The sequence below is a fragment of the Carassius carassius genome, chromosome 32 (genome assembly GCF_963082965.1).
Source record: "Carassius carassius chromosome 32, fCarCar2.1, whole genome shotgun sequence".
NCBI lineage: Eukaryota > Metazoa > Chordata > Actinopteri > Cypriniformes > Cyprinidae > Carassius > Carassius carassius.
In genome coordinates, this window is record NC_081786.1 from 5744037 (window position 1) to 5763174 (window position 19138).

Sequence of the window (19138 nt, forward strand, 5' to 3'; positions counted from 1 at the left end):
TTTACTCAATACTATCATTTTTCTTAACCGAATAACACAGACAGTAAGATGTCCATTGATACCCAATGTCACCATACATAAAGCAATGACAGCTTCGTAATACGTTTTACAGTATGATGGGAGAATTATTAACCCATGGCATCCTGGCTAACCCTTTAACCCCTATTGATGTGTTTTTGTCGCTTATGAAATCGATGCACCAATCTTGTTTGACTTTAACTCGTATGATTATCAGCTATGAAGAGAGAGCGAGATATCTGGAGACGATAGTCCAGCACCACTTGGAACCGACAACGTTTGAGGACTACGCGGCTCGTGTTTTCTGCCCTGCACCTTTCCACCATCTTTCCTCTGAAGCAGGTGTGCATTGACTAAATTAACTGATTCTAAATTCATCTTTCATTTTACACCACTCACTGCTCACCTTCACTCACAATTTCATTCAGTTATAGGCTTATAGAATCACAAGCACACTTAATTTCTGTCAAGTCATTATATTAAAATTTTCATGCATTTTGCAGATGCTTATCCGAAGCAACACTGCATTCGATATATATGAAAACACTACCATTCAAAAGTGGTGGTGTTATTATTTTGTTTTTAATTTTTTTGGAAAGAAGTCTGTTATTCTCACAACGTCTGCATTTATTTGGTCAAAAATGCAATAAAAAAAAAAACAGTAATATTGTGATATTACATTTCAAACACCAACTGGAGTTGATAACTGTCATGCATCTTAATATTGTTGCAGAAACCGTGATGCATAGAAAACAGAAAAACAGCATTTATTTTCATTGATAAATGTCTTTAAAACTACTTTTGACCAATTTAATGCATCCTTGCTGACCTCAAATATTCGAACATAAACTTTTGTTTTCTGGGAGTCAAAGCCATGGTCTTGTCATTGCTGAACTTGAAGCAAAGGCAGTCCAGAAGTAGCCGTAAGCCATTTTTTAGGAAAACATTTCTGAGAAAACAAGAATTTTTTTAAAGAGAATTAATTGATAATTTCCCCCAATCACTCACTGAGAATGTAATACACAAATAGAGTTGTTATGCAAGACTTTCATTTATATGCATGACTTTACACAAATTCATTTGTTTTAGTTCAGTCATTGCAACACAATTTGCTTTTGGGCTGAGTTGTATATTTTATGCAAATCGAGTTGTTTTTCAAACCAAAAGATTTTATTCTGGCTTTTTCCTGGTACCTTCTAAACCCAAATGATCATTTTTCTTTTCTTTTCTTTTTCATTCCCATTTAATTTTTGTATTCTTTTTTTATTTTATTTATTTTATGTTTCCCCTTCAGATCATAATCTTTCACTTGTGTGTAACTAAAGGTAAGATTCCTGAAGATGCCGCACACTGAGGCTGCCTGATTGTCTTTTGCGTTTGTTTGGCTTGTAACAATGTTATGAGCTCCTTCTCTTTTCGCTTCATCTTGTTTGTTGGATTCCTTTCTAGACTGAAACGTGTTCCCTTCTTTTTCAATGTTTTCTGTGTTTCGTACAGTGGGAAGTCTGGAGCATTCACTGCATGGCATGTTCACACAAGATTCACCCTAATACTGGCCAACATTTAGACTCCTCTTCACCTCTTTCTAGGTTCTTAGCATTCAAGTGTGTGTCCAGCATGATCTCACAGCTTCACTCACCTCATCTTCTATTCTCTATATCACACATATGTCTGTCTATCTGTGTAAATGTTGAATGGAATCACCAGAATGGTACAGTATAACCTTTGTTCCCGAAGTATTTTTCCTTTTTTTTTTTTCCTTTTCCTATTTTTAAGCGTTTTTGAAGATTCTTAATAAAGAGTTCTTCAAACATCTCTTGATCATAATAACACAACATCACAGCATAACATGACCCTTAAGACTGGAGTAATGATGTTGAAAAACTTTGCATCACAGAATAAATGTAATTACTGCTAATTTTAAATTATATTCAAACAAAGAAGTGTTATTTTCATTGTAGTGATATTTCACAATATTATTACTGTTTGATTGTATTTTTGATCAAACAAAGCATTAAAAATCGTATCGAGACGATATTTTTGAATGGTAGTGTACTTTTCTCTTTTTCAACAACCACAAAGCTCATGTGAAGGTATTTTTTGCAATGTTTCTATAAATAATGTTGCATTATGTGAATGGCATTTTACTTCCGGAACCCTACTGCTGAGCACGATTGCTTTACAGAAGTCATTCAGGTCCGGCTTTTTGCAGATGATTTCCTTGTATTATTCAAAACCATTGAGTATTACATGAGGTGTTGCAGTATCGTTTCAGTAATGTGGTGTCACTGCATTTGTTTTTAGACTTAAACTACTAGTGGGTGGTAATCCTGACATCTTTTTGCATTGTGTGTGTAAGTCGAGTGTGTGTATGAATAATAAACCTTCATGAGCGTGTGGAGAGATCAGCTCTTGCATTTTATGTGCACCTGCTACTGTTTTCCCTCTCAGCCTACTCACACCTTTATCTTTTATCTCCTCTTCTCTTTTTCTTCCTCCTGTCTTTTTTGTATTCTTTCTCTACTTTCTCTTACATTCCACATCACTTTGCATCTTTCCCGCCCCTCTCTCTTGACGTCCTCTCTTTTTGCTGCTTCTGTCCATTCTCGCACCCTAAGAGAGAAATGCTGTGATTTTTCTGCTCCTTCCCAAACCTCAACTAGAAAACATTGGGCCCATCAAGGTAAAGGGAAAAGGCTTGAAACGGAAGGTCTTTCACGCTAGCTGTGAATGGTATGCTGGAACTGAAAACGGCAAAGTACCTTCTCTGTTTTTTTCCTCCCCATTCCTCTTTTACTATGTAGTTTGTGTATTGTAACTGCACCCCTGTTGGTCTCATCGAGTCACAAGGCGTTGATTAGTCCCAGCATCCCCTGTGAACTTCACCCACAATGCACTGGTGCATAAACCTCTCACGCCCCTCAGAAAGGGGTTTTCACACTTATTTTGCTCTCTATAGGTTACTTCTGCTCTTTATGTACCATTTGCCAAAATTAGTCTAACCGAGAGGTTTTTCCCATTCCAATCTGAGTGAAATTCACAATGATCACTTTAATATAGACATTTATTTCCCCCATTTCAACCCAATATGTATTTCATATTCTAATTCACAAACCCGAGCTACATGTTACCCTGTAATGAGATGTCATATTCAAGGTGTAGATGAGTTTAGCGTTTGAATGTGACCTCTGTGATCTCTGTCTTTTCTTTTTCCTCCACCCCATCCCTCCCCGACAGGCTCATGCATCGAGAGTCAGCTGGCCGAAAGTCCAGCAATACAGGTAGACGGGAGCGACTTAGCCTCGCCAATGTCACCGCGTGCTAGCAAGAGCCGGATGTCGATGAAGCTTCGCCGTTCCTCGGGCTCTGCCAACAAGACTTGACCTGAGTGAGCAAACACGCACACTTCACTCCGGAACTCCGCCCACTGCACTGTTAGATACAAACCATGCCCTCTTGTCTGCAGTAACCACGCCCCCAATGCTGTCTGACTCCTCCCATTCAGAGCCAGAGTGATCAAAGATGACTGAAATGTTTATTTTTGTCAATCGCTGATGGATATTGCGTTGCGTTTTACTTCAATAACTTCCTCTGCTGTTGTCGTGGCTGGTGCCACTGAAGCTGCCCACTACTCAGAGTGCCAGTGATCATTTAAAAAAAAAAAAAGAATCATATTAAAATGTTTTTTTTTTTTTTGATTGCCATTGTATCAACCACAACTTTTTATATTTGTACAGAAGACGCGACAAATTGATGGTGAGAAAAGTGTTCGAAAACATGTTTGTTGAGCAGATTTGCGTTTAAACTGAAGCACTTTTTGCTGTTACGCATTTCAGTTTGTTTTCACTCCTATTGTGGAACATGTTTTTATATAACATTGGCACTCACATTTGTTTGTTTATTTGCTAGTTTTCTTTATGGATCAAGGTTTATTGCAATTTGTATATTCCGTTTTCTCTTCATTAGAATGTTACTGATTTTTTCTTTCATGATAATGTTATACTGCCCCTTTGTCATTTGTAACGGTTATTTGTGCGTGTATATATCTATAAATATAAAATATATACATATTTAATGTATGTGTATAGTGTATGAACAGTATCTGATCTGTGTACATATTTAACAGTATTTAAATCAACCAAAAAAAAAAAAAAAAGTCAAAAGGCCACAAAGAACAAGTCAAAAAACAAGTCTTCAGCTTGATTGTCTGTCTGTATGGCTAGATTTTTGCTGGACTCGTGTCTCGTTGTTTTGTTTTGTTGCACAGCAGCCTTAGAGACGAGCCCATGCAGGTTTATCAGCATAAATCATTTGACTGAAACTCTTTTTTCGATTCATCTTATCTTAGATGGGATTTTTAAGGAAAGTGTGAATGAGTTGCCACATTAACAGGTCTAGCAGGGAGACATCAACGTTGCCAAATTTAACCGAATTACCCGCTTCAGGACTAGTTCAGCTGTGGATGGCATGTTTTGAGACAGTTGAACAGCCTTTTTTTCCCCTAAATGTGTAGATGTGGAAGTATACAAAAAAGTTCTTTGGTCTCCACTTTTCCGGTTAATTTTGAACGTTTAAGGGATATAAGGGTATGTGGCCCTGTAGATGACGGATGCAAGTTATAACCGTTACCGTGTTTAAGATAAAATCCAGTTTGTATATTTTCTTGAAAGCTATGTGAGACTTCATGAGGGTCAGATTTTATTATTTTAATTTTTAAATCATTTAGAAATTTATCAGAAAAAAATATATATGTGGAGTTGAAATCATGCAGCACCCTTCTGGATGTGTATTAAAGGCCTGCACACAAGCAACTGAGAACTGTGCGTGATTTAAAGAGGAAAAAAAAAAAACATCCTCATGGATAGATTTTGTGTATGTTACTACTGACCAAATGCTGCATGATTCCAGTACTAACTGCATGTGTTGATATAACAGCTGCACAACACACACGCACAGACCCACAATATTGTCATATGCTAGTATCTCTATAGATTTGTATCGGATGTCGAAGGAGAGTGGATGTGCAACTACACTTAAGAATAAAAGTATTCTTACAACATAGCAAATCCTGTGCAGTTACTGGGTGCATCAAATGTTTTACCAGTTGTGATTTCTTTTTTTCTTTTTAGGTGTATTGATTTAGCTCCAGTGGATTTGTGCAAATAACGCATATGCTACATTCAAAAGGATATTTGAAGACTAGATTTATTGACCTCTTGATTCCCCCTTAACAGCTGAAAATGACTACATATGAAAATATAAATATGACACTTGTGGTTTATTACATGTAGGCCTCTAATAGTCTTAATGTATGCTATGGCATTTCCTGGCAGTTATGATATAAATACATTTTTTGCAGCTATTGTTGAAATGCACAATGCCTTCATGATCTAGAAATCAAAGCACCTTCTAAGACAATTGAGAATATGCATGAGCTTTCCATGGGAGCTACTTTTACAATGAGACACAAAATATATTAATACACTTTTCCCATAATATAAAGACATATTAAAGAAAAACCTGCTGTGAGCCTTGAGTTTCAAGCCTGATAGATTTGGTGTTTTCCCACTATGAACATTTATTACATTTAATCCGGCAACATTAAGTACCTTTAAGGAGTAACAGTTTATTTCTTCAGTAATAATTTATATAGATGTGAAGAAAACCTGAAAGGGGTTATAATAATCAGATTTGAATGTATATGAGCAAAGTATTATATACAGGGTTCACATAGTCATGGAAATGTCTGAAAAATTCTAAGAATTGAGATTTTCGGGCCGGAAAAGTTAGAAATATTAAGAAATTATGAAAATAACTTTGAAAATGTAAAAAAAAAAAAAGCCATGTATTTTTTTACATTTTAACATCTATTTTTCTTGGTTTTCTCAGTTGGGATACATTTAGTTGACAAGAAAAAAAAATTCAATATTTAACATCTAGATTTCTTGTTATTCTCAGTACTGATAGAGTTGCTTGAATTTATTTTCATTTTTTATTTTTTTGTAATTAATCTTTAAAATAATAAAAACCATGAGAAATTTCTATAATATAATTTTTATTTATATTATATTTATTTTTGTGTGTGTGTGTGTGTGTGTGTGTGTGTATATATATATATATATATATATATATACACATACACGTATATAGAGAGAGTATCAACTGGGAAATTCATGCTCAAAAGTGAAGGAACCCTGCATATAATGTCTGTTAATAACTTGGTGTACTAATAGAGGGGATAAAGTGACACCCAAGATTATCAAAGGTTACATTAACTATTTCTGCTGTCGACAAAGAAACCCTGCAAATTCGATATTCCCACATAAAGACACTGGACCTATTATTAGTGATAATATCAACAACAAGTCGTTCGACATAATCTGAAGTGTCCGTGAGATCAGCATCCCGGCCTGACGGCCATCTGTAAGAGCATCACCTGTCTGCTCTCTGTGGGATGAGTCTTGTTGATGTGTCTGGTCAAACCCGGAGAACTGAAGAACGTGGAGGGACAGTGTTTGCATGAGAATATCTGCTGTTCTCCAGGACTCAGATCAGGTCTGAGGAGTAAGTCGTCTCTGACCGCGTGCCAGAGTCGGTGTTTGTCCCTGATCTCCGCGGAGGGGAAGTGCGCTCCGCACAGGTGACACGGGTAAGTGATCTGTCCGCTTTCAATGTGAACGTATGTGGATGCTTTGATCGTCTCGTGCGCGGCCAGGTGTTTCCTCAGGTAGGCTTGCCTGCGGAACTTCTTGCTGCAGTAGTGGCACTCAAACACTTCTTCCGGAACAGACGAGGGCAGATAGGGGGTGCTTGACCTGTCGGGCTCCTCGAGGCAGTGATCGAACATCCTCGAGCTGTCCGCGGAGCCGATACGCATCTCAAAGCACTTCTCCGAGGACGGTAACCTTTGGTCCAGAGGAGGGTCTTGGGATCCCCTGTGCATCATGTTGCTGTCCGGTGCTGATCTGTGCTGTTGGGAGCTGTCCGGACTCAGCTGGTGCTGACTGTTCAGTCTCAGCTTGCTGGCGTTCTCTTTCCCCTCCACTGAGGTCTTCTCGTGGTTGCGCGCCTCCAGAGGAGACTTCTTCGCGTCTCCGGTGCTCAGGTTGCGAGGTTTGTGCCATCTGCGATGGGACGCGAGGTTGGCAGGACAGCTGAAAACTTTGTCGCACTCCGGACAGCGGTACTCAACCCGAATGATCCTTGAGCACTTGTGTTGGGCTAGAGAAAACGGATCAGGGTATTCTTCCTTACAAAGCTGGCAGATGAACTCACCTAGCGGTTTTTTTCTACCACTTTGCGGTGCTAGTTTTGACTCGGGGCTTTCTTTTTTTATTTTAAGCCCTAGAACTGGTGAGGTGGTGACTTCGTCTTCAAAACTGAGCTTTCTGATGACTTTAGGCTTTTTGGGTGGTTTGCTTTTGCGCTCTGAGTCCATGAACGTGCGTTTTACGCACTGGTGAAAGGCAGGGTAGGTGGGCACCGATGAGGGCACCGGTGTGCCAAACTTCATGTCAGAGTGGTTCATTAGCAGACGCTCGATTGAAGACACCGGGGTGGCCAAGGGGAACGACTCAGCCGTGGCTGGTGAGCTGAGACACCTGTCCCAAAGCTCCGTGCTGATGGGTTTGATGGGGCTGTAGGAGTCGGTGCTGTTGCGCGGAGATGACGCGCTCTGCTCCGGATGGCTGAAGTAGCTCTGTGCGTAATCGAAGCTCTCTCCAACAACCCCTCCAGAGTCCTCCAGAAGATGTTTAGGACTTACATCACTTGTCCATGATTCTGTAATAGGTTCCAGCACATCCTGCACACTTGCATTTGGAGTTTGGGTTGGCAAGTCCTCTTTGCGCGGCTCTTCTTCTTGCGCTCTCACCTTGTAGGATGCAGATGAGGCACGTTTACTCCGTTTCACTAAAAATCCTCGTGGCATCTTCACCCAAAGTCCAGATGAAAGTACTAAGGAGAAGATGCAGGCTGGATACTGTCGTCGTGATGCGCCCCGCGCGCGTTTTATCCTTTGGGTCGCCTTCAGGTTCTGTGTGAGGTCACTCTCAGTGACGCAGTTGTGCCCAATCAGTGCTGACAATCACGGGGAGGGGGCGAGCATTAATGAGCTGTTCCAGTTACGGATTCATTTCTAATGGGCAGCAGATTGTTATCTCAAAGGTCTCAAGGGATCGATGGGCTCTTTAACCTTCCCATGTTTTACAGTTTACTGTTCAATAATGTGTGATTAGTCCACCAAACAAGTTTAAAATTAAATCATTTTTAAATATTCTACCCTGTCCCGAGACAAAATACTATTTACTAATACTAGTAATCGTAATATTAATAATTACTTGTATTATTATATTAATATTATAATTTAATATTAATAATAATATTTAATAAAATCTATTTTTTGCCAATTTTAAAACTAGTATTATAATTATATATTAATAAATATATATATGTTTGTCAGTTTTAAATAAAACGTTTAGAAATCATGTTCCTAATTTCTATTTATTTATTAATACTTATTTGTAGATTTGTTATATAAAATAATTCATATTTCATTGTGTTCATTGTTATTAGCTTTAACTTTGTTGCTTTGATTTTGTTTTTATAATTTTCTTTATTTCATTATTTTTTTAATAAATGTATAATAATGTTATTAATCCTTAATAAGCTTATTCAAATAGCCTATGCAAATTAATAATTTCCCCTAAATATAAATTTAAATATGTATTTTTTTCTTCATCTCTTTTTTAAGTGAAATGTCCATACAGAAATCGCTTTCTATTAAATTAAATGTGTTGTCTTTAAGGTACTTTACATGTTCTCTTACACGCTCTATTACTATCGCAGTGTTTTCTAAAACAACAGTACAGGCTACAATACAAGAATAGATCATATTGGCCATTAGATCAAGTGTGCAGTGAACGCTGGGAATCCGCGCCGCTGGTTTTCTCATGTTGGGGTGTTTGGGGTCAGTCAGGCTGCTGATAACCTGCAGAAGCTGCGGACGCTGATAACAGACGCAGCTCTTTATTCTGTGGAGCAGGGGGCGGATCGAATGGATGCTGAAGCCACAAACCTGTTACCATCGCATTGTGCTGAGCTGGGATTCTCCTCCCAGGACACTCATCTGGACGGCAAACGAGCGTGAGAAAGCGCCGATGGAGACGCCTGCATGGCCGGTTCATTGAGGTGACGATCATTTACACACTGGTTAAAGAGAGTTTACTGATTAAGAACATAGTAGCATACAAATTACAGACAGACAGACAGACAGACAGACAGACAGATATACAGATGGATAGATGATCAGCTCCAGCATCAGACTCTGGCAGCTCCATACAGACAGATTGTTGAATAATTCATGTTTAATCAACTATAACGAGGGCTCGTGTTGTATTTATCACTAACACAGTTATGGTCCATTAGCTTCAAATTACCACATGCACGTCACATCGATCAAATAAATAAATAAAATATAGTTAGAAAAAAAAATAGTTTAAAAAGAAGACAAAAAAAGGAATGGTTCACTCCATTAATGCACAGTATCCATCACTTTAACAAAAATCAGTTTACCAGTTTACCAGAGTGCGTGCTTTTGAAAGAACTTTTGCATTGATAGACTAATTAGAATCTTAAATGTTTCAGTTATTAATATATATATAATATGCATATGTATACATCTATATTATTCAAAGGTGATGGCTGCGTGTGATTTATGTGTGAACTAATCGCGCGCACTGAATCTACTGTTTATTACAATATGTCGCTCTCTTGTGGAATATTCGAGTAATTGCTGTTTTACTGTTTATGCCAAGACCTTTCCTTCTTTTATTCATTCACCATCTCCCTCTCTATCCTCCATTCTTTTGCTCTCTCTCTCTCTCTCTCTCTCTCTCTCTCTCTCTCTCTCTCTCGTTATTTTACTGTGTCTCTTTCTTTCTTTCTTTGCAATTTTTATACAAAAAAAAACATACAAAATGTAAAAAAAAATGTTTAACACTGTAATAGATAGATAGATAGATAGATAGATAGATAGATAGATTTAAAATAAATAGATAAAACAAACAAAATGAACCTAAGCATTTAAAGAACGTGGAAAGTTCAACAAATAAAGACTATCTAGCACTAGTTTATATTTTTGCCTTCTCAATGTACCAAATATGATCATTTCGATAATATTCAATAATAAATCGAAAATAAGTCATAAATCAATTATTCTTGACTGGCAGCAAATTACTAATACTGACCTGTTCAGGGCTTCAAGTGCAGGTCAGTTTCATGTGTAAATACCAAACACTGAATAGTAAATACGCTAGATAGTTTTGTCTTAACGTAGTTGAGTGTTAAACTGCTAGTATCTGCCCCATTATAATCATCATTCAGAATAATGTGCTAAAGGACATCAATATCGATTGTAGAGTTAGATCAAAAACATTTAGCAGACACAGATATTCACATGGATTTATTGTAACGTACAGGGAGGGAGCGAAAGCAGACAGCAGCACACAAATAATATGATTCACAGCCATTTACAATTATTAGAATTAGTATTAGAATTTTGCATTAAATATATTGTACTAATTTTGACATTTAGGCACTTTAGAAAATGTTTTAATACACAGCCAAAAGGTTTTGATCAGTAACATTTTAATGCCTATAGGGGTAAAAAGATGTCCTTTTAAGAGTACTGCTCCAGTGACAAGCTGTTGTACCCCATAAGGTACAGTTTTGGCCCTTTTTTCTGTGTGGCCTGGATAAGTGTGATATTTCCCGGCCTGAAATTGCGTCCCACTGTCTAGTTTTGAAGACACTAAAAAATGCATGGTCAGTGGTCACTGTGGTGTCTGTAAATGTACCGAAGGAACAGGTTTGTCCATCAGAGGGCGCTAATGTGTGGAAAATCCCTCACAGATTCCGTCTGTGTCAGATAAACGTTGTTACGCTCCTATATATTTTCAGTGGATAAGCTGCTTATTTTATTTTACTTTTGCGTCACTATTTTACAGAAAACGTCACAAATTCCATGAGTTTTCACGTTTCTGTTGCGTCTACAAGACATTGTGTCTGCATGGATAAAAGTATCTGCTAAATGAACAAGTGTAATTTGCAAAAAATGCTTGTCACTGTATTCAGTTCTACAACTGAATTGTCTCACTAGACAAAAAAGGGGAAATACCACATACACTACATGCATAAACTTTGTCTGGGCAACATTTGCATTTGAGGGAGAGAGAAACCTGTAAGTGAAGTATGTAGGGAATGCACTGGCCCTTTAAAATCAATACAGTCTCTACAGCATAAAGGTTACAAAACTACTCAAAACCATTGCATAACTTGTTGGACTGCTGCTCCCTTTCAGGTGAGATTGGTGTGGAATCCCATTCCATTCATACTGTTTAATCAGTTTGAGCTTCAGGATTCCCCCTGTGTAAAATCTGCTCTGCTTGAAACTGGGAAAACTGTGATGACTTGTTTAAAAGTCCTTTGCATTGACACACACTGCAGAATCCCCATTCACACCTCTGGGACTTTAAACATCATGTCTGGTGATGGAAAGATGGGGGAAACCTGAAGGTAAAAGGTTAGTGATTTACCCTATTTTCATGTTGAAAAAGTGTCATTAATGTCAAATATATATAAGAAAATGTAAGTGACACTAGAGGACTGTGGAAGAAAAAGGAAATTCCAGTGGTGTTTGGAGAGGGTGGGTCACATGTCCTAAACCTTCAGTGTCATTCAGTGTGAGTCAGCAGGCGGTGTGTCAGAACATGCCATTTCATGTGAGCAAGTTTCATATAAAATTACATTGTATTTACACATTAATGATATGATATGATATTAATTAATTTTTTTAAGCCTGACAAACTACTGAAAAAGACACCATCATAGGACACCGGGTGACTTGTTTAATCAGGTTCTGGAAATAGTATTTTTTACAGGAATTTACATATATTACCATTCAAAAGTCCCTTGTAGTCACCAAGCCTGCATTTATTTGATCAAAAATACAGTAATATAGTGAAATACTATTATTAAAATAACTATTTGAATATATTTTAAAATGTAATTTGTTCCTGTGATGCATATTTGGATTTTCAGTGTCACATGATCCTTGTGTTGAAAACTGCTGAGCTGCTAAATATTTTTAATGGAAACTGTGATACACTTTTGACGTTTTTTGATGCATAGGAAGATAAAAAGAAAAGCATTATAATTAATTTATATTATTTGTCACATTTTAAATGTATTTACTGTCACCTTTGATCAGTTTAATGCTTGCTGAATAAAACTATTTATTTCTTTTTTTTTAAACTGACTGACTAAAATATATACAAAAAATATATATCAATATTTAACATTTTAAATTATATATTAATATATAAAATATTTCAATCACACAAGAGGTTTGTATCTTGTATCTAGCCTATATTAAATACTGCAGCACTGCATAAAAACAAAAGTGCAACACTTAATGACAAATGCATATGCATATGCATATGAAACGTATAGATATAATTCATTCCTTCGCCTTCGTCCTGTCCCAAGGAAGTCCATATGGCTTCCATGGAAAAGAAACTGTTAGATTCAGCAAAATGTTCACACAACTCTTTTCAACTGTACTGAAAGTAAATGCTGAATGACGCCATCAAGCTCCAAAAATGATAACAAGCATCATAAATGCACCATAAAATCTGAATATTTCAAGCTTTCTGAAGCCATGTGATTGCTATTACAAGGAAATTATTGAAATATAAGTCACTCTTCATCCATAATCAAAGGATTATATTAAAATATGGTCACATGTTACACAAAAATCCAATGATTCAACGTCGGTGAATTATTCCTTAAGCATCACATCCAGATATGTTATTGTGTTATTTGACATGGCAACAATGCTACACATTCTTAAGTATATGAGATGGTACGTGATGAGTCAGTGATCATGTTTAAATGTGATGGATGGGTTCTTGTTCCTAATGTTTAGCGTCTGAACTCAGAGGAAGTGTGTGTGTTTATGCTGGTGTCAGAACTGCCTCAGCAAAGAGTCTCCCACCAAACATGCTGATCACAGCCTTCATCACCTATCAGTGTAAGAACCCAGAGCTGGACAGGACGTCCTATCCACACTGATCACATGATACCGGAAAGGAACATTTTCAGAGTTTCCAGTATTTGATCAGGTTAAATGAGTTGGGACTTCCTGATAGCACTGCAAAGCAATTGCATTGTGCCGATTTGTAAGTCACTTCCCTACTTTTCCACTCATCATCATCTTATCTTACTTGAATTAATTCATCAGAGACCAGTTACTGAACCTGTTTTTAGGTCACAGTGATATAAGTTTACAGTAGTAGAAGCATTCCCTCCTGGGAGTTCGCTTTCTGTTGTGCTTGTGCACGATGTGCATTGCAAATGGAGTTGCGTTTTAGTGGAACACCCTCTGCCCTCGGGGTTGGTTACTGTTACTATGGTAGTTGTGTTTGAGGACAGACTGTCTTGGATTGTACACATGCGTCTTGAGCAAAAACGACGCATTCTCTGCTTCCTTTGTGTGAATGCCTTTGTGGGCAAATGCTGACTGCAGAAATACACACAGGAGTTTCCCAATCTTCACATTATAAGGAAGCACTACTATGTTGGCACCAAACTTTACATTAATGTATATTAACTTACTATATTAAAAATAAAAAAGTAATTAATTTTTACTTAATTTTTTAATTGTTAATAATTAAAAGATAATAATAATACAAAAAGAATACAAAAAGTCAGCCCCACCTTGACGTCCTGTACTTCACATTAATGTACATTAAGTTACTCTCTATATATTTATCTATATATACTAATGCTAGGAAATTCATTTAGATTTTACATGTAATATTTCAAATTGGTAATAGAAAAAAAAAGAGTCAGTCTCACTTTGACTTCCTGGACTTCACATTAATGTACATTAAGTTACTATATATATATATTATATAGTAATATATACATACATATATACATATATATACATATATATATACATATATATATACATATATATATATATATATATATATATATATATATATATATATATATATATATATATACATATATATATACATATATACACTTTTGTATCCATGTGTATATATCATGTGTATATATATATATACATACATATATATACATACATATATACATATATATACATATATACACTTTTGTATCCATGTGTATATATCTGTTTGAAATGAAACATATTTTACATATTCAATTATTTTTATATTATAAATTATATGTACCACCATATTTTAAGAGTTATTTATTTTGTTTTGTTCACGTGTTCCAACGTCAGTATTATAAACCATCTGAAATCTATATTTGATTCAATATCTTTCTTCAAACATTATTTAAAAACTAAATAATTACAAAATTAGCAAAATTATAATTTTAGAATTAATAAGAATAATTTTTACATAGTTTGATAAAATAGTTTATAATTAAAATTATAAATGTAATTGTTAAAATATAGAATGATGAAAGTAATTTTAAATGGTACAAATTTAAAAAGATTTTGAAGGTTGCAATGTCTGAATCATAGACACCATTTGAAATCTATATGCATCATTTGATATCTTTTCAAATAAAATAATTATTTTTTTTACCTTTATTCAAAAATTATAATTATAAAATTAATACAATCATAATATAATTGTACAATTATATTAGTAATAATTACTATAATTAGAGCTTTTAATAATATAATTTAATAATTAGATTTTTAAATGATTAAAAATATAATAAAATATTATAAGTATAAATATTTTAGGATTTTTTATATTATACATTATATGCATCATCATATTTTATGCATCATTTTGTTCCAATTATGCAATATCAGAATTATGGAAACCATTTGAAATCTATATGCATGATTCAATATCTTTCAGCAAAAATTCTGAGGTGTTTAAACATGGGATTTTTTGCAAACCACTGAAGTACACTTTGAGATGTTGTGCACTAAATATTTTCTTTCCTGACACACAGTGTTTATTCTTGTTTATTTTATTTTGTTTTTGTTTTAGCCGGCCCCTGCTGGATTCTGGAATATTTTGCAAGTGGAAAAGACAGGCTTTCAGTACTGATCTGATAGTGTGTTTAATGATCAGAGAAAATTTCCCCAAACTCCTAGCTGCAGAAACAATTCAGACGTCAATCACACTGGAAATCCCCCACCCTCACTCAAGCTCCGCCCCTTTTCTCTGTCTCTTTTAACTGTGCTCAAACTCTCACAGTCCACAAGAGCTACACAGACTTCTGACAAACATGGAGCTTTACCGAGCAAGCAACATCAACCAAATGGATTATAACGAGGATGGCCGCGGTCCCAAATCTGGGAAAGTGCTTGCGAGCATCGACGACCGTTTAGACAGCGGTTTGGATTCGCTTAAAGAGGAAGAATGCACGGACGTAGAGTCTGCTTTCGAGCGGTTGAAAGTGGACGGGGACGAGCCGTGGAAGAAAGAGCTCACCGAAGACGGAGACACGTAAGTGCACTGAGGTTTCTAAAACAGTTTTATGCAGCTCATGCAAAGCGTTTACGTGCATCGGATTTTTAAAGCGATACATATAATGTATAATGCATGAAAAATAAACAATTCTTAAGTTGCGGAGAACTATTTGTTTAGACCCCATTGTTGTTGTTGTTTGTTTGTTGTTGTTATCAAGTTATTAATGTAATGCAAAAAGCCATTCGTCACAGTTATTTTAATCATAGACTAAAAAAACAACTTTTAGTTTTGTAAAAAAAAACAAATTAGTTTAATTTTATTTAGCTATTTATATATTCTTTTTTTAAGTACTTATTGCACTGCAAAAATAAATAAATAATAATAATCTTCAAAGGTTATGAATGTTCTTGAGCACATTTAAAGTCCTGCTCATTCCATTCACAAATCGTAGTGCGCATGCGCAGGCGCCATACAGTCATAATGGGCTTTATGTAAACAGAAACGCTTCATCAGTACGGACTGTTCTCTGGCACCGCGTTAATATGGGCAGGGCTTCTGCAGGTCTCTGGCCTGGCGTCAATGTGGGCGGGGCCTCTCGAGCTCGGAAAGTCCCGGGCTGCGCGCCAGACTGTCAGACGCGCGAGAGCTACGCATGTCCCTACTAGGAAAAATACAGTTCTCTGCACACCAGAAAAAGTTGTTTCATAAATACAAATGTTTTACAGTTGCATAACAATGTTATTCCTTTTTTTAAAGGTATCTACATCTTGCCATCATTCACGAGGCCACAGAGGCTGCAATACAAATGATTAATTTGTCCTATGGTGACCCTTTCCTCAACATACAAAACAACCAGAGACAGGTACATCAAGATTACTTTTACAAACGTGTATATAATAACAATATTACCTATATATTAGTTATATTTATGACTATATTATACTAAACCACTCTCCTCTCATTTCAGACTGCATTGCATTTGGCCGTCGTCACAGAGCAGCCGCTTATAGTGGAGCAGTTACTGAAATCCGACTGTGATGCATCTCTGGTGGATGACAGTGGAAATACAGCCCTCCATATCGCCTGCAGAAAAGGTTCTCTGGCCTGCTTCAGCCTCCTAACGCAGGGCTGTCCGCAGCAACTCCCAGCCATCCTCCAGACACCAAACTATAATGGTAAGATGGTGTGTTTTTCATGTGTGTTTACTTGCGATGATCAGCTATCTGGACATTATTGATCTGATTTGAATTTCATTTTACTCTCCAGGTCAGAAATGCATTCACATGGTCGCCATCCAAGGCTACCTGTCGCTGCTAGAAAGCCTCATCCAGCTTGGTGCAGACATTAATGCACAGGTAAAAATGAGTTTTTCTTATTTATTTATCTTTTTGTATCTTAGCTGCATTGTGAAACCAAATGGCTAAAAATACTTGTTTTTGTCTTTAGGAGCAGTGTAATGGACGTACTGCTCTCCACTTAGCAGTTGACCTCCAGAACTTTGAGCTGGTTAAACTTCTAATCAACAAAGGTGCTGATGTTCACAGCTTCACATATGGCGGTCACACGCCTTATCACCTGACCTATGGCCGAGCCAACACAGACATTCAAAAAGTCCTGTATGAGCTCACGGCGCCACACCTAAGGGAACTTCCGGATAGTGAGTCAGAAGATAGCGATGGGGATTATGAAGACCAATGTATATCTGATGATGATGATGATGATGATGATGTAAGCATTCCCTGTCTGGTGTTCAGTTGATTATTTTCAAAAAAAAAAAAGTTTATGCAGTTCTAATGTCTTTTTTTCTTGTTTCACAGATTTATGATGATATTAAAATGATGGGGCAAGTGTAAGAAGGACTCCTGGTGAATGGAGAAAGAGATTGATGTTCTCACTCATGGATCCAGGAGCAAGTCCGCAGAGGAGCTCGCAGGGTCTCTGGTGGCTCACGGCTCATTAGCGGCGCAAGTACAAGACAGATGGAAAAGGAGGCCCGGAAACGAAAGGTGTATTAGAGCAACACTGGAGAGAGGCCGACTAAAGCGCACTGTTGGCTCTCGATGATGGACTGTACTGTTTCAGCTGTGTACAGCTGTGTTTCTGTTGTACTGTGATGTAAAATATTGTTCATATAGACAGATTTATTTTTATATTAACATGTACATGTGTATATATATATAAAAGATTGAAACTTTTTTGTTTTGTGGAAAGATATAACATTTTAAATTAAAACCTTCAACTCAACTTTGTGTCCTTCCTTGGAAATGCGTGAGAACCGTTCTACAAGAGAAACGAGGAAGTTAAGTATCGCTTTATGTCACTGAGGAGAAGTGTTTTTTTTTTTTTACCCTGTTTTCCGTCAGCCGGGTTCACTGGAATTTCCTGACCGGGAAGGGCCATTCAGATTAAATTGGCAATGTTGAAAGTTCCCCGATTTCCTGAATTCCCAAAATAAGAAACATTGTGGAATTGCACAATGCTGCTTTATGAAGAATTCATCAGGATGGTAGATTAGTCAACTTTTTGCCATTTACATTCCTAGAAAGTGCCGCCAACATTAATGATCTTGGAAAAGGGTGTAGCATGTTATTTGAACATTGTCTACAACTCTGATCTTAAACTAATATTAACACAGAACCTAAATTTCCTCATCCTTCATTAGCATGGTTTAAATCTTACATTTAAAATCACATTTAAACCAACAAAGAGAAGTGAAACTCATTGAAAATTTCCTCAAACTTTCATATTCACAAGTCATGCAGTTCAACTCACTGTCACACTTTGCTTTCATCTTGCCCTTTACAGTAAAGTGGAGTCAAGAAGTTTATGTGGTTTTCTTGATTTGAATACAAACCTGAGATCTCTAAAGGGAATCCACCTTCATCTTAACCCTGCTTATTTCCAAACTTAAATCCGGACTGCATGCCTTTTGATTTTGAGATACCGTTGTGCATCTTCAGTCCCTGAGACACCTCTTGAAAAGTTCCATGCAAATGATATAGTCATAGCGCTCGCTTTCCGAGCTCTGAGGAGTCGGGTTAGGACACGTAGGGCCCTTGACAGCTGTAACGGCAGGAGAATACTTATATGATTCAGCCAGATCCGAGAAATGACATCAGGACGGCTATCTGGAAAATCCGACTTTTTTTTGAAGTGCCACAGCACTTACAGCTATGCAAATGCTATGTCTGGAGGGGTTTCTTAAGTGAGAGTTTAGGAAATGCTATTTACATAGAGTGTGAGAAAAGCAGACAAATGCTTCCCATAAATGAAGGAGACTGTGAGACCCTTCCTGATGGTTGAAAAGATAAGTTACTGATAATGTATTGGCGCCAAATGAAATGTATTGGAAAAAGCAGGAAACTGATTCATGCAGCATAGAAGTTGATAATCTGCAAAATAATATGGTGACTCATAAGTTCAAGTTTAACTTAAATGTTAAAATGTTATTTAAATGTATTTAAAGAGATATATATATACACACACACACACCCCCAAATATACTTAAAAGTTAAGATATTGAAAAAAGTGAAAGACATTAAGTTAATAAAGATAATGGTATTGATGTAAAATTAAAAATAATTATTGAGAATAAACTAATATTGAAGATCCAACACTTTCTTATA

At 36.5% G+C, this 19138-nt stretch overlaps 3 protein-coding genes across 12 annotated transcripts in view; 2 read left to right on the forward strand and 1 right to left on the reverse strand.

Moving 5' to 3' along the window:
- Positions 1-5084, forward strand: part of ralgapa1 (Ral GTPase activating protein catalytic subunit alpha 1) — a 66155-nt gene extending 61071 nt beyond the window's left edge. For 5 of the 9 annotated variants that reach the window (XM_059519990.1, XM_059519995.1, XM_059519994.1 and 2 more), the window contains 2 exons: positions 236-360; positions 3256-5084. In XM_059519990.1, the coding sequence (XP_059375973.1) occupies positions 236-360; positions 3256-3401 (271 nt within the window). In that variant the 3' untranslated portion in view covers positions 3402-5084. Of the gene's footprint in view, positions 1-235; positions 361-1312; positions 1344-2636 lie in introns of all 9 variants that reach the window. The other 4 variants (XM_059519992.1, XM_059519997.1, XR_009424965.1 and 1 more) reach the window with 3 other exon arrangements.
- A 1066-nt stretch (positions 5085-6150) lies between these two features.
- On the reverse strand, positions 6151-8032 carry LOC132113174 (insulinoma-associated protein 2). The gene has a single exon (XM_059520996.1). The coding sequence runs from the start codon at positions 7946-7948 to the stop codon at positions 6416-6418; it is 1533 nt and encodes a 510-aa protein (XP_059376979.1). The 5' UTR covers positions 7949-8032; the 3' UTR covers positions 6151-6415.
- Positions 8033-15280: 7248 nt separating this feature from the next.
- nfkbiab (nuclear factor of kappa light polypeptide gene enhancer in B-cells inhibitor, alpha b) lies at positions 15281-17756 on the forward strand. 2 transcript variants are annotated; one of them, XM_059519999.1, is made up of 6 exons: positions 15281-15548; positions 16269-16374; positions 16480-16687; positions 16779-16867; positions 16959-17226; positions 17331-17756. In XM_059519999.1, exons 1-6 carry the CDS (start codon positions 15328-15330, stop codon positions 17363-17365), a joined length of 927 nt encoding a protein of 308 aa, XP_059375982.1. In that variant the 5' UTR covers positions 15281-15327; the 3' UTR covers positions 17366-17756. The 2 variants fall into 2 exon arrangements, with proteins under 2 accessions (XP_059375982.1, XP_059375981.1); XM_059519998.1 differs by lacking the exon at positions 17331-17756 and having other exon boundaries at positions 16959-17281.
- Positions 17757-19138: the final 1382 nt, after the last annotated feature.

Excerpts from the sequence above, each read along its gene's own strand:
- LOC132113174 (XM_059520996.1), bottom strand. The coding sequence starts at position 7,948 with ATGCCACGAGGATTTTTAGTGAAACGGAGTAAACGTGCCTCATCTGCA.
- nfkbiab (XM_059519998.1), top strand. The coding sequence starts at position 15,328 with ATGGAGCTTTACCGAGCAAGCAACATCAACCAAATGGATTATAACGAG. Across the intron at positions 15,549-16,268 it reads CTCACCGAAGACGGAGACAC|GTATCTACATCTTGCCATCA; the intron begins GTAAGTGCACTG and ends CTTTTTTTAAAG. Across the intron at positions 16,868-16,958 it reads GTGCAGACATTAATGCACAG|GAGCAGTGTAATGGACGTAC; the intron begins GTAAAAATGAGT and ends TTTTGTCTTTAG.